We start from the raw sequence: 14,992 nt of genomic DNA on the forward strand, positions 1-14,992 counted from the left end.
TCTCAATCTGCTTACATACCTTCATGCAGGCATTTAAAAAGTTATAATAGTCAGTTGAAAGACAAACTTGGACTTTTTTTCCCTACATATTCCTTCTCATTCATTTTCTCATCAGTGGTTATAATATATAACTGTAAGAAAACACCACTCTGTGAACCATTGAGTGAAGTATAAGAAACATACACTGTGCGCATTTAAAAGTGTGTGAGTCTAAATGAAAGAAAAATATCTTTACACTTTGCAGCTTAGGATTCTTTTTATGTTCATATATAAAATATTAAGTCTGTTTCTCTTTATTCTTTCAGGAGCAAACAAAACTGAACACTATACTATGTCAGACTTTTGTATTCTGTTATTTGTGGTCTTTGGGTGGAAACCTAACCGAAAACTGTCGTGATTCTTTTGATACATTTATTAGAACACAATTTGATGATAATCCTGATGCCAGGGTAAGAACCAAATAAATTATATTTTAACATAATAATTCTGAATTATTTAAATTTTAAGATTAAAACTTTAAAAGCTTTAGTTTTTTTTTTTTATTATACTTTAGGTTTTAGGGTACATGTGCACAATGTGCAGGTTTGTTACATATGTATCCATGTGCCATGTTGATTTCCTGCACCCATTAACTCGTCATTTAGCATTAGGTATATCTCCTAATGCTGTCCCTCCCCCCTCCCCCCACCCCACAACAGTCCCTGGAATGTGATGTTCCCCTTCCTGTGTCCATGAGTTCTCGTTGTTCAATTCCCACCTATGAGTGAGAACATGCGGTGTTTGGTTTTTTGTCCTTGCGATAGTTTACTGAGAATGATGTTTTCCAGTTTCATCCATGTCCCTACAAAGGACACGAACTCATCATTTTTATGGCTGCATAGTATTCCATGGTGTATATGTGCCACATTTTCTTAATCCAGTCTATCGTTGTTGGACATTTGGGTTGGTTCCAACTCTTTGCTATTGTGAATAGTGCCGCAATAAACATACGTGTGCATGTGTCTTTATAGCAGCATGATTTATAGTCCTTTGGGTATATACCCAGTAATGGGATGGCTGGGTCAAATGGTATTTCTAGTTCTAGATCCCTGAGGAATCGCCACACTGACTTCCACAATGGTTGAACTAGTTTACAGTCCCACCAACAGTGTAAAAGTGTTCCTATTTCTCCACATCCTCTCCAGCACCTGTTGTTTCCTGTTTTTTTAATGATGGCCATTCTAACTGGTGTGAGATGGTATCTCACTGTGGTTTTGATTTGCATTTCTCTGATGGCCAGTGATGATGAGCATTTCTTCATGTGTTTTTTGGCTGCATAAATGTCTTCTTTTGAGAAGTGTCTGTTCATGTCCTTTGCCCACCTTTTGATGGGGTTGTTTGTTTTTTTCTTGTAAATTTGTTTGAGTTCATTGTAGATTCTGGATATTAGCCCTTTGTCAGATGAGTAGGTTGCAAAACTTTTCTCCCATTCTGTAGGTTGCCTGTTCACTCTGATGGTAGCTTCTTTTGCTGTGCAGAAGCTCTTTAGTTTAATTAGATCCCATTTGTCAATTTTGGCTTTTGTTGCCATTGCTTTTGGTGTTTTAGACATGAAGTCCTTGCCCACGCCTATGTCCTGAATGGAAATACACTCTACCATCAGAGAATACTACAAACACCTCTATGCAAATAAACTAGAAAATCTAGAAGAGATGGATAAATTCCTCGACAAATACACCCTCCCAAGACTAAATCAGGAAGAAGTCGAATCTCTGAATAGACCAATAACAGGTTCTGAAATTGTGGCAATAATCAATAGCTTACCAACCAAAAAGAGTCCAGGACCTGATGGATTCACAGCTGAATTCTACCAGAGGTACAAGGAGGAACTGGTACCATTCCTTCTGAAACTATTCCAATCGATAGAAAAAGAGGGAATCCTCCCTAACACATTTTATGAAGCCAGCATCGTCCTGATACCAAAGCCAGGCAGAGACACAACCAAAAAAGAGAATTTTAGACCAATATCCTTGATGAACATTGATGCAAAAATCCTCAATAAAATACTGGCAAACCGAATCCAGCAGCACATCAAAAAGCTTATACACCATGATCAAGTGGGCTTCATCCCTGGGATGCAAGGCTGGTTCAACATACGCAAATCAATAAATGTAATCCAGCATATAAACAGAACCAAAGACAAAAACCACATGATTATCTCAATAGATGCAGAAAAGGCCTTTGATAAAATTCAACAACTCTTCATGCTAAAAACTCTCAATAAATTAGGTATTGATGGGACGTATCTCAAAATAATAAGAGCTATATACGACAAACCCACAGCCAATGTCATACTGAATGGGCAAAAACTGGAAGCATTCCCTCTGAAAACTGGCACAAGACAGGGATGCCCTCTCTCACCGCTCCTATTCAACATAGTGCTGGAAGTTCTGGCCAGAGCAATCAGGCAGGAGAAGGAAATAAAGGGTATTGAATTAGGAAAAGTGGAAGTCAAACTGTCCCTGTTTGCAGATGACATGATTGTATATCTAGAAAATCCCATTGTCTCAGCCCAAAATCTCCTTAAGCTGATTAGCAACTTCAGCAAAGTCTCAGGATACAAAATCAATGTACAAAAATCACAAGCATTCTTGTACACCAATCACAGACAAACAGAGAGCCAAATCATGAGTGAACTCCCATTCACAATTGCTTCAAAGAGAATAAAATACCTAGGAATCCAACTTACAAGGGATGTGAAGGACCTCTTCAAGGAGAACTACAAACCACTGCTCAATGAAATAAAAGAGGATACAAACAAATGGAAGAACATTCCATGCTCATGGGTTGGAAGAATCAGTATCGTGAAAATGGCCATACTGCCCAAAGTAATTTATAGATTCAATGCCATCCCCATCAAGCTACCAATGACTTTCTTCACAGAATTGGAAAAAACTACTTTAAAGTTCATATGGAACCAAAAAAGAGCCCGCATCGCCAAGTCAATCCTAAGCCAAAAGAACAAAGCTGGAGGCATCACGCTACCTGACTTCAAACTATACTACAAGGCTACAGGAACCAAAACAGCATGGTACTGGTACCACAACAGAGATATAGATCAATGGAACAGAACAGAGCCCTCAGAAATGATGCCGCATATCTACAACTATCTGATCTTTGACAAACCTGACAAAAACAAGAAATGGGGAATGGATTCCCTATTTAATAAATGGTGCTGGGAAAACTGGCTAGCTATATGTAGAAAGCTGAAACTGGATCCCTTCCTTACACCTTATACAAAAATTAATTCAAGATGGATTAAAGACTTAAATGTTAGACCTAAAACCATTAAAATCCTACAAGAAAACCTAGGCAATAAAAGCTTTAGTTCTATTGAAAATATAACTTATACACTAAGCTGGTTCCTAAAATTATTCATGTTTTTCCATCCATAAATAACATTTATCATATTTTTTAAGTTAGGAGCCCTCTCCCAGTCATATTAAAAAAGTAAGATGTGTAAGTATATAAAAACTCTCTACTGTAAACAAATGTTGAATTCTACTTAGTAAATTTATTTTTCACAGTGTGAAAATAACAGTGTGGGCCGGGCGCGGTGGCTCATGCTTGTAATCCCAGCACTTTGGGAGGCCGAGGTGGGCGGATCACGAGGTCAGGAGATCGAGACCACAGTGAAACCCCGTCTCTACTAAAAATACAAAAAATTAGCCGGGCGTGGTGGCGGGCGCCTGTAGTCCCAGCTACTCGGAGAGGCTGAGGCAGGAGAATGGCGTGAACCCGGGAGGCGGAGCTTGCAGTGAGCCGAGATTGTGCCACTGCACTCCAGCCCGGGCGACAGAGCGAGACTCCATCTCAAAAAAAAAAAAAAAAAAAAAAAAGAAAATAACAGCGTGATTGATTAGTTATTCTGAATTGCTGGAATGTACTTGCTATATATTCTAAGACTGACTAAATAAGTAAATATATTGAGAATAATGGCAATGAATTTCTCACTGTTAAAGAAGGGATTTACAAATATGTATGGAAGGAGAAAAATTAGAATGCACTCTGTTTTGTTGGATTGGTATTGCAGATCTCAGTACTCACTGATATTCAAAATGTTAACATACATACATGTAAATGTATGAAAATTGCCTGGGCGCATGGCTTACACCTGTAATCCCAGCATTTTGGGAGGCTAAGGCAGGAGGACCACTTGAGGCCAGGAGTTTGAGACCAGCCTGCGCAATATAGCAAGACCCTGCCTCTACAAAAAATTTTTTTAGTATCCAAGCTCAATGGTGCACACCTGTAGTTCTAACTACTTACGAGGCTGAGGCAAGAGGATTTCTTGAGCCCAGGAGTTTGAGGCTGCACTGAGCTATGATCTTACCACTGCACTCCAGCCTTGGCAACAGAGCAAGACTCTGTCTTTAAATAAATAAATAAATGTATGAAAATTGATGTGTGTATACATACATGTAAATTTTCTAGTCCGTGTGCTGAAAGGAACTAGACACAAAGACACCTTGATAGCAGCAATGAGCATATCTAGTATACTTATTTTAAAATATTATTGTCATTCTCCACTAAAGAAAATGAGAAATTCTTAGTAAAATATTTGATTTCAAGACTGTATCAGGGAAAATACAAAACAACTATTTTATGTTGCATAGTAAAAAAGTGCTCAAAGAATGATGTGACATGTCAAAAGAACACAGAAGGCAGTTTGAAGAGACTCCCACTGGTCAAAGATGGATAGATTTAAGCCTCGAAATCAATAATCATAGTATAGGATCATAACCCTTTTAGTAAATAAAAATCTGTAAGTCCATACTCATAATAAAAATATGCATGACTACATAAATAAGTAGGGAAGAAAGAAAAACTCTTTGGTTTTTTTTGAGACAGAGTCTCGTTCTGTCGCCCAGGCTGGAGTGCAGTGGCGCAATCGCGGCTCACTGCAAGCTCCACCTCCTGGGTTCACGCCATTCTCCTGCCTCAGCCTCCCGAGTAGCTGGGACTACAGGTGCCCACCACCACGCCCGGCTAATTTTTTGTATTTTTAGTAGAGATGGGGTTTCACCATGTTAGCTAGGATGGTCTCGATCTCCTGACCTCGTGATCCGCCCGCCTCGGCCTCCCAAAGTGCTGGGATTACAAGCGTGAGCCACCGCGCCTGGCCAAAAAACTCTTTCTTAGAGCTAATACCAACTAACCTATGCAGAAAGAATAATGGATAAAGTTAGAAAGTCATCACCTTGCAACCATTATTGTAATAATTGATTTAGGCAGGAATCATCAGTGAATACTAAAATTAGTGGGTAGAGGTTTCATGATAAGCAGTATTTACATAGTTTCTAAGTATTTACTTTAAAAAAAACTTGTAAACAGCACCTTAGCTACATGATCAATTTAACTAACATCAAGGCACACCTGTGCCTGCTTCCTGATATGGGGCACTGTGAAAGATATAATCTTGCTTCTGTGATATTTATTTCAAAAATGCATAACTTGAATCTAATCATGAGGTTACACCTGGAAAATCCAAACCAATGAATATTTTATAAAATAAACTGGACTATATTCTTCAAATGTATCTATGTCATAAGAGACAAAGTTGAGAGACTTTTCTGAATAAAAGGAGACTAAGGAGAGATAATTAAATGCAATGCATGATCCTGGATTGGATCTTAGACTTGGAAAAATATAGCTATAAATTATATTATTGGAAAAAATGGCAATATTTGAATATAGAATGTAAATTAAATAATATGTCAGTATTCAATAAATTTTATCACCTAAGTATTTTTTTTAATATGTCCTTTTGTCTTCATCCTTGCTGCCTTTGGATAACCCAGGTTCTTATTATTTCTTCCATGGGCTATTAAAATAGCCTATTTATTATTCCTTTTCTTTTGCTCCAGTCATATCTAATTCACCCTCTCTACTAGTATTTTTAAAATTAAAGGTCACAATCTATTAACTGGTCATGAAATCAAGTGAAAGGGTCACAACCCAGTTTTTAAAAAGGAAATATCCTCTATTACAACTTTTAGTAAACACTATATTGGAGAGTCTAGCCAGTGCAATAAGACAAGAAAAAGAAATAAAACACAAACTTCGGAAAGGAAGAAGTAAAATAGTCATTATTTGCAGAAAAAAATGACTGAATATGTAGAAAATCCTAAAAAAAAATCTACAAACAAATGATTGCAATTAATAAGTACATTAGTAAGGCCCTTGGATATAAGGTCCACAAACAGTTAACAAATGAAAATTTAAAAGAATACCATTTATAAAAGCAACAAAATACCAACTACTTAGGAATAAAATTAATGAATGATGTGAAAGACCTCTGCTTAAAATTACAAAACATTGTTGAGAGAAATTTTAAAAGATCTGTATAAATGGAGAGATATACTGTGTTCATGGACTGAGATACTATTATTAAGTTATCAGTTCTTTCCAAAATATTTTGAAGATTTTAGGCAACTTCAATCCCAAAATCCCAACAGATTTTTTTCCATGAAATCTGACAATCTCATTCTAAAATTTATATAAAAATGTAAAAGACCTATAATAACTGAGATAATCTTGAAGGAACACACATTTGGAAGACTTAAACTACATGACTTGAATAATTCAAGACATTAAAACAACAGCAATTCAGAGTGTGGCATTGGTGAAAGGATGGTCAAATAGACAAACTAGTGTTGACAAAGAAGTGGAAGAAAGAAGCCTTCTGAGGTGCTGTACATGTTCTATATTTTAATCTAGTGTGGTTATATTAATATTTACATATACAAAACTCTCTAAAATGGACTCTTAAAATTTGACAAAAAAGGTTATGTTATACCTTGAGGTTTAAAAAAAATAGAATAGAAAGTAAAGTGAATTGAGGAGGTTCCAAGATGGCCAAATAGGAACAGCTCCAGTCTACAGCTCCCAGCATGAGCAACACAGAAGATGGGTGATTTCTGCATTTCCAACTGAGGTACTGGGTTCATCTCAGTGGGGCTTGTCTGACAGTGGGTACAGCCCACGGAGCAGGGTGGGGCATCACCTCACCCAGGAAGCACAAGGGGTTGGATAATTCCCTTTCCTAGCCAAGGGAAGCTGTGACCTGGAAAATCGGGACACTCCCACCCTAATACTGTGCTTTTCCAACGGTCTTAGCAAACAGCACACCAAGAGATTATATCCCGCACCTGGCTCAGAGGGTCCCATGCCCACAGAGCCCCACTCACTGCTAGCACAGCAGTCTGAGATTGAACTGCATGGTGGCAGCGAGGCTGGGGGAGGGGTGTCCGCCATTGCTGAGGCTTGAGTAGGTAAACAAAGTGGCCAGTAAGCTCAAACTGGGTGGAGTCCACCACAGCTCAAGGAGGCCTACCTGCCTCTGTAGACTCCACCTATGGGGGCAGGGCATAGCTGAACAAAAGGCAGCAGAAACTTCTGCAGACTTAAACGTCCCTGTCTGACAGCTTTGAAGAGAGTAGTGGTTCTCCCAGCACAGAGTTTGGGATCTGAGAACGGACAGACTGCTTACTCAAGTGGGTCCCTGACCCCTGAGTAGCCTAACTGGGAGACATCTCCCAGTAGGGGCTGACCAACACCTCATACAGCTGGGTGTCCCTCTGAGACAAAGCTTCCAGAGGAAGGATCAGGCAGCAACATTTGCCGTTCTGCAATATTTGCTGTTCTGCAGCCTCCACTGGTGATACCCAGGAAAACAGGGTCTGGAGTGGACCTCCAGCAAATTCCAGCAGACCTGCAGCTGAGGGTCCTGACTGTTAGAAGGAAAACTGACAAACACAAAGGACATCCACACCAAAACCCCATCTGTACGACACCATCATCAAAGACCAAAGATAGATAAAACCACAAAGATGGGGAGAAACCAGAGCAGAAAAGCTGAAAACTCTAAAAATCAAAGCGCCTCTTCTCCTACAAAGGAACGCAGCTCATTGCCAGCAATGGAAGAAAGCTGGAAGGAGAATGACTTTGACGAGTTGAGAAAAGAAGGCCTCAGACAATCAGTAATAACAAACTCCTCTGAGCTAAAGGAGGATGTTCGAACCCATCGCAAAGAATCTAAAAACCTTGAAAGAAAAGATTAGACAAATGGCTGACTAGAAAAAACATCGTGAAGATGACCTTAAATGACCTGACAGAGCTGAAAACCATGGCACAAGAACTACATGATACGTGCACAAGCTTCAGCAGCCGATTCTATCAAGTGGAAGAAAGGGTATCAGAGATTGAAGATCAAATGAATGAAATGAAGTGAGAAGAGAAGTTTAGAGAAAAAAGAGTAAAAAGAAATGAACAAAACCTCCAAGAAACATGGAACTATGTGAAAAGACCAAATCTACGTCTGATTTGTGTACCTGAAAGTGACGGGGAGAATGGAACCAAGTTGGAAAACACTCTTCAGGATATTATCCAGGAGAACTTCCCCAACCTAGCAAGGCAGGCCAACATTCAAATTCAGGAAATACAGAGAATGCCACAAAGATACTCCTCGAGAAGAGCAACTCCAAGACACATAATTGTCAGATTCACCAAAGTTAAAATGAAGGAAAAAATATTAAGGGCAGCCAGAGAGAAAGGTCAGGTTACCCACAAAGGGAAGCCCATCAGACTAACGCAGATCTCTCATCAGAAACTCTAAAAGCCAGAAGAGGGTGGGGGCCAATATTCAACATTCTTAAAGAAAAGAATTTTCAACCCAGAATTTCATATCCAGCCAAACAAAGCTTCATAAGTGAAGGAGAAATAAAAATCCTTTACAGACAAGCAAATGCTGAGAGAGTTTGTCACCACCAGGCCAGCCTTACAAGAGCTCCTGAACAAAGCACTAAACATGGAAAGGAACAGCCGGTACCAGTCACTGTAAAAACATGCCAAATTATAAAGACCATTGATGTTAGGAAGAAACTGCATCAACTAATGAGCAAAATAACCAGCTAACATCATAATGACAGGATCAAATTCACACATAACAATATTAACCTTAAATGTAAATGGGCTAAATGCTCCAATTAAAAGACACAGACTGCCAAATTGGATAAAGAGTCAAGACCCATCAGTGTGCTGTATTCAGGAGACCCATCTCACATGCAGAGACACACATAGGCTCAAAATAAAGGGATGGAGGAAGATCTACCAAGCAAATGGAAAACAAAAAAAAAGCAGGGGTTGCAATCTTAGTCTCTGATAAAACAGACTTTAAACCAACAAAGATCAAAAGAGACAAAGAAGGCCATTACATAATAGTAAAGGGATCAATTCAACAAGAAGAGCTAACTATTCTAAATATATGCACCCAATACAGGAGCACCCAGATTCATAAAGCAAGTCCTTAGAGACCTACAAAGAGACTTAGACTCCCACACAATAATAATGGGAGACTTTAACACCCCACTGTCAACATTAAGCAGATCAACAAGACAGAAAGTTAACAAGGATATCCAGGAATTGAACTCAGCTCTGCACCAAGTGGACCTAATAGATATCTACAGAACTCTCCACCCCAAATCAACACAATATACATTCTTCTCAGCACTACATCACACGTATTCCAAAATTGCCCACATAGGTGGAAGTAAAGCACTCCTCAGCAAATGTAAAAGAATAGAAATTGTAACAAACTGTCTCTCATTCCACAGTGCAATCAAATAGAACTCAGGATTAAGAAACTCACTCAAAACCACTCAACTACATGGAAACTGAACAACCTGCTCCTGAATGACTACTGGGTACATAACAAAATGAAGGCAGAAGTAAAGATGTTCTTTGAAACCAGCGAGAACAAAGACACAACATACCAGAATCTCTGGGACACATTTAAAGCAGTGTGTAGAGGGAAATTTATAGCACTAAATGCCCACAAGAGAAAGCAGGAAAGATCTAAAATTGACACCCTAACATCACAATTAAAAGAACTAGAGAAGCAAGAGCAAACACATTCAAAAGGTAGCAGAAGGCAAGAAACAACTAAGATCAGAGCAGAACTGAAGGAGATAGAGACACAAAAAACCCTTCAAAAAATCAATGAATCCAGGAGCTGGTTTTTTGAAAAAGATCAACAAAATTGATAGACCACTAGCAAGAATAATAAAGAAGAAAAGAGAGAAGAATCAAATAGATGCAATAAAAAATGATAAAGGGGATATCACCTCCAATCCCACAGAAATACAAACTACCATCAGAGAATACTATAGACACCTCTATGCAAATAAACTAGAAAATCTAGAAGAAATGGATAAATTCCTGGACACATACACCCTCCCAAGACTAAACCAGGAAGAAGTTGAATCCCTGAATAGACCAATAACAGGCTCTGAAATTGAGGCAATAATTAATAGCCTACCAACCAAAAAAAGTCCAGGACCAGAAGGATTCACAGCCGAATTCTACCAGAGGTACAAAGAGGAGCTGTTACCATTCTTTCTGAAACTATTCCAATCAATAGAAAAAGAGAGAATCCTCCTTAACTCATTTTATGAGGCCAGCATCATCCTGATACCAAAGCCTGGCAGAGACACAACAAAAAAAAGAGAATTTTAGACTAATATCCCTGATGAACATCGATGCAAAAATCCTCAATAAAATACTAGCAAACTGAATCCAGCAGCACATCAAAAAGCTTATCCACCACAATCAAGTTGGTTTCATCCCTGGGAAGCAAGGCTGGTTCAACATACGCAAATCAATAAACGTAATGCATTATATAAACAGAACCAATGACAAAAACCACATGATATCTCAATAGATGCAGAACAGGCCTTCAACAAAATTCAACAGCCCTTCATGCTAAAAACTCTCAATAAACTAGGTATTGATGGGATGTATCTCAAAATAGTAAGAGCTATTTATGACAAACCCACAGCCAATATTATACTGAAGGGGCAAAAACTGGAAGCATTCTCTTTGAAAACTGGCACAAGACAGGGTTGCCCTCTGTCACCACTCCTATTCAACATAGTGTTGGAAGTTCTGGCCAGGGCAATCAGGCAGGAGAAAGATGTAAAGGGTATTCAGTTAGGAAAAGAGGAAGTCAAATTGTCCCTGTTTGCAGATCACATGATTGTATATTTAGAAAACCCCATCGTCTCAGCCCAAAAGCTCCTTAAGCTGATTAGCAACTTCAGCAAAGTCTCAGGATACAAAATCAATGTGCAAAAATCACAAGCATTCTTGTACACCAATAACAGACAAACAGAGAGCCAAATCGTGAGTGAACTCCCATTTGCAATTGCTTCAAAGAGAATAAAATACCTAGGAATCCAACTTACAAGGGATGTGAAGGACCTCTCAAGGAGGACTACAAACCACTGCTCAATGAAATAAAAGATGACACAAATGGAAGAGCATTCCATGCTCATGGATAGGAAGAGTCAATATTGTGAAAATGGCCATACTGCCCAAGGTAATTTATAGATTCCGTGCCATCCCCATCAAGCTACCAATGACTTTCTTCACAGAATTGGAAGAAACTACTTTAAAGTTCATACGGAACCAAAAAAGAGCCCACATTGCCAAGACAATCCTAAGCCAAAAGAACAAAGCTGGAGGCATCATGCTACCTGACTTCAAACTATACTACAAGGCTAGAGTAACCAAAACAGCATGGTACTGGTACCAAAACAGAGCTATAGACTAACGGAGCAAAACAGAGCTCTCAGAAATAATACCACACATCTACAACCATCTGATCTTTGACAAACCTGACAAAAACAAGAAATGGGGAAAGGATTCCCTATTTAACAAATGGTGCTGGGAAAACTGGCTAGCCATGTGTAGAAAACTAAAACTGGATCCCTTCCTTAAACCTTGTACAAAAATTAATTCAAGATGGATTAAAGACTTAAATGTTAGACCTAAAACCATAAAAACCCTAGAAGAAAACCTAGGCAATACCATTCAGGACATAGGCATGGGCAAGGACTCCATGACTAAAACACCAAAAGCAATGGCAACAAAAGCCAAAATTGACAAATGGGATCTAATTAAACTAAAGAGCTTCTGCACAGCAAAAGAAACTACCATCAGCATGAACAGGCAACCTACAGATTGGGAGAAAATTTTTACAATCTACCATCGACAAAGGGCTAATATCCAGAATCTACAAAGAACTTAAACAAATTTACAAGAAAAAAAATCAACCCCAGCAAAAAGTGGGCAAAGTATATGAACAGACACTTCTCAAAAGAAGACATTTATGCAGCCAACAGACACATGAAAAAATGCAAATCATCACTGGCCATCAGAGAAATGCAAATCAAAACCACAATGAGATACCATCTCACACCAGTTAAGAATGGCGATCATGGGATGTGGAGAAATAGGAACACTTTTACACTGTTGGTGGGACTGTGAACTAGTTCAACCATTGTGGAAGACAGTGTGGTGATTCCTCAAGGATCTAGAACTATAAATACCATTTGACCCAGCAATCCCATTACTGGGTATATACCCAAAGGATTATAAATTATGCTGCCATAAAGACACATGCACACGTATGTTTATTGTGGCACCATTCACAATGGCAAAGACTTGGAACCAACCCAAATGTCCATCAGTTATAGACTGGATTAAGAAAATGTGGCACATATACACCATGGAGTATTATGCAGCCATAAAAAAGGATGAGTTCATGTCCTTTGTAGTGACATGGATGAAGCTACAAACCATCATTCTGAGCAAACTATCGCAAGGACAGAAAACCAAACACCACATGTTCTCACTCATAGGTGAGAACCGAACAATGAGAACACTTGGACACAGGGTGGGGAACATCACACACCAGGGCCTGTCATGGGGCGAGGGAAGGGGGGGAGGGATAGCATTAGGAGATATACCTAATGTAAATAACGAGTTAACGGGTGCAGCACACCAACATGGCACGTGTATACATATGTAACAAACCTGCACGTTGTGCCCATGTACTCTAGAACTTAAAGTACAATAATAATAAAAAAAAACTTTGATTCTGGATAACAATAAAAAAGAAAGTAGAGGGAATTGCACATAGTAGAGGTAAATATTTTACATGTTTATAGATACACATATGTATGTATGTACAGAGTCACAATGAAAAATGAATTTCTTACTAAAAGTCACTGTCAAATGACCTTGGAGCAATATTGCTCTGTACAGCTGCCAGGATGAAACTTCTGAAATGCAATCTGATTATGTTACCTACCTGCTTAGAATCCCTCACTGGACTGTTGCTCTAAGATTTTTAATAAGTAAACCTTTTTATAACTTGGCCCATCTGTATTTCCAGCCTCATCTCACTGTATGCAGCACTCTCATGCTTCCCAGCATACATCATATTTTCCATGGCATCAGACTTCTGATCCTGTTTTTTTAGTCTGAATCCTGAACCCCTTCTTTCCCACCCCATGCCATCCCTTTTTTGCCCATCTGACTCCAGCTCGTTCTTCAAGTCTGAGTTGTAGCATTACCACTCCTGGAAGCCTTTCTGAATCTCTAGCCATCACCATAACTCCACTGCAAGTAGAAATGAGCCATCCCTTTGTGTGTGTGTGTGTGTGTGTGTGTGTGTGTGTGTGTGTGTGTGTGTGTGTGTTTGTGATTGTAATAAACTCCTTTACAGCCCTTATTTCCCCATGGGTATTAACTGAAGTGCTTATGTCCCTCAGGGGGATTACCAGGTCATTGAAGACAGAGACTGGGTCTCATTCAGCACTTGTCCTCAGCATCACAGACAGTATTTGGCATGGAGTAAGCCCCTGAATGTTAAATTTAATTAAAAAGCTATACAATTCTGACATGGGTTTTAATATAATTGGTATAACAGATATTTTCATGCATTGTGTTGCATGATTTTGTTTAAATAACTAGTCTCAGATACCTAAATAACTATGTATCTACAAAGAAAAAAGAAATCCAAATCCATTTAGGTTTTTTGACTGCCTTTTTTTCTATATGAGTATATCTACTACTGTGTGTCAATATTGCTTATTCCCTATTGAAAGCGGTGTTTAATTTTGTACTTTAGCTTCCCAGTTCTGGTGATCTGTGGAGCATTCATATGGACTTTGACACCAAACGGCTGGATCCCTGGGAACGAATCATACCTACTTTCAAATACAACCGAGATGTTCCATTTTTTGAAATGCTTGTCCCCACAACTGACACAGTACGCTATGGGTATCTAATGGAAAAACTACTGGCAGTCAAGCATTCCGTGTTGTTTACTGGAATAACTGGAGTGGGCAAGGTAGGAAACTTACATCAAACAAGGAGTCCTCTCCAAATGTGAGGGCATGGTGGACTTAGAATTGTTAGCATCAGAAGTAATATTATTTCTGAGAGGAATTTTTTTTGGCGTTTAGCACTTTTGCAGGAAAAACGTTATGCTGAATCTATATTGATCCTGGGAATTGTTCCAAAGTTTGCCAGTTTCTGAACACATTCTTGGAGTTGATACTAGATGAACTAGAGGGCCAGCATTTGTGTTTAGGGGCTTTTATGTTTTATCCCTTGGTATTTTGGGGGCTGCCAATGCACTGGTTGGATGAGAATTGGGCAGAGGAGTTTGCATTCCCAAAAGACTGTTGATAGAGATCAGCCCATCCCCTCCGACCTGTTCACTTATACCTGATACAGCAATGGTATCCTTGACGATTTGGGGCTTTTTGTTAAAGTAGAATGGAGGGAGGAATATTGATGATTTGGGCTTCTTGGTTTTGGAGAATCCACATAAACAGGACCTCACTGTTTCCCCAAAAAAATATTCTAAAAGAAATTTGGATCTTTCTGTGACTCTTTCCATAAATTGGCTTGAAGAGTAGCCAAGATGGATTTTGGCATGAAACTAAATTAAAGCTTTTTGCTAAGATAGTGCTGATTAGGATATCTCTTTGGTTCTGAAAAATATAACTAAATGGAATCTCCAGTAAGAGAAAGCAGACATTTCAATCTGGCTTTAACTTCTCTCTTTTTATCCTGTTTCTTACTCATTGTGCCGAATTAT

At 38.9% G+C, this 14,992-nt stretch overlaps 1 protein-coding gene across 1 annotated transcript in view; it reads left to right on the plus strand.

The window, feature by feature from the left end:
• Nucleotides 1-14,992, plus strand: part of DNAH6 (dynein axonemal heavy chain 6) — a 354,720-nt gene that overhangs the window by 189,639 nt on the left and 150,089 nt on the right. The window contains exons 37-38 of the mRNA XM_030828117.1: nucleotides 306-449; nucleotides 14,015-14,236. Coding sequence (XP_030683977.1) covers nucleotides 306-449; nucleotides 14,015-14,236 — 366 coding nt within the window. The remainder of the gene's footprint in view (nucleotides 1-305; nucleotides 450-14,014; nucleotides 14,237-14,992) is intronic.

Source organism: Nomascus leucogenys, chromosome 14 (genome assembly GCF_006542625.1).
Source record: "Nomascus leucogenys isolate Asia chromosome 14, Asia_NLE_v1, whole genome shotgun sequence".
Classification (NCBI taxonomy): domain Eukaryota; kingdom Metazoa; phylum Chordata; class Mammalia; order Primates; family Hylobatidae; genus Nomascus; species Nomascus leucogenys.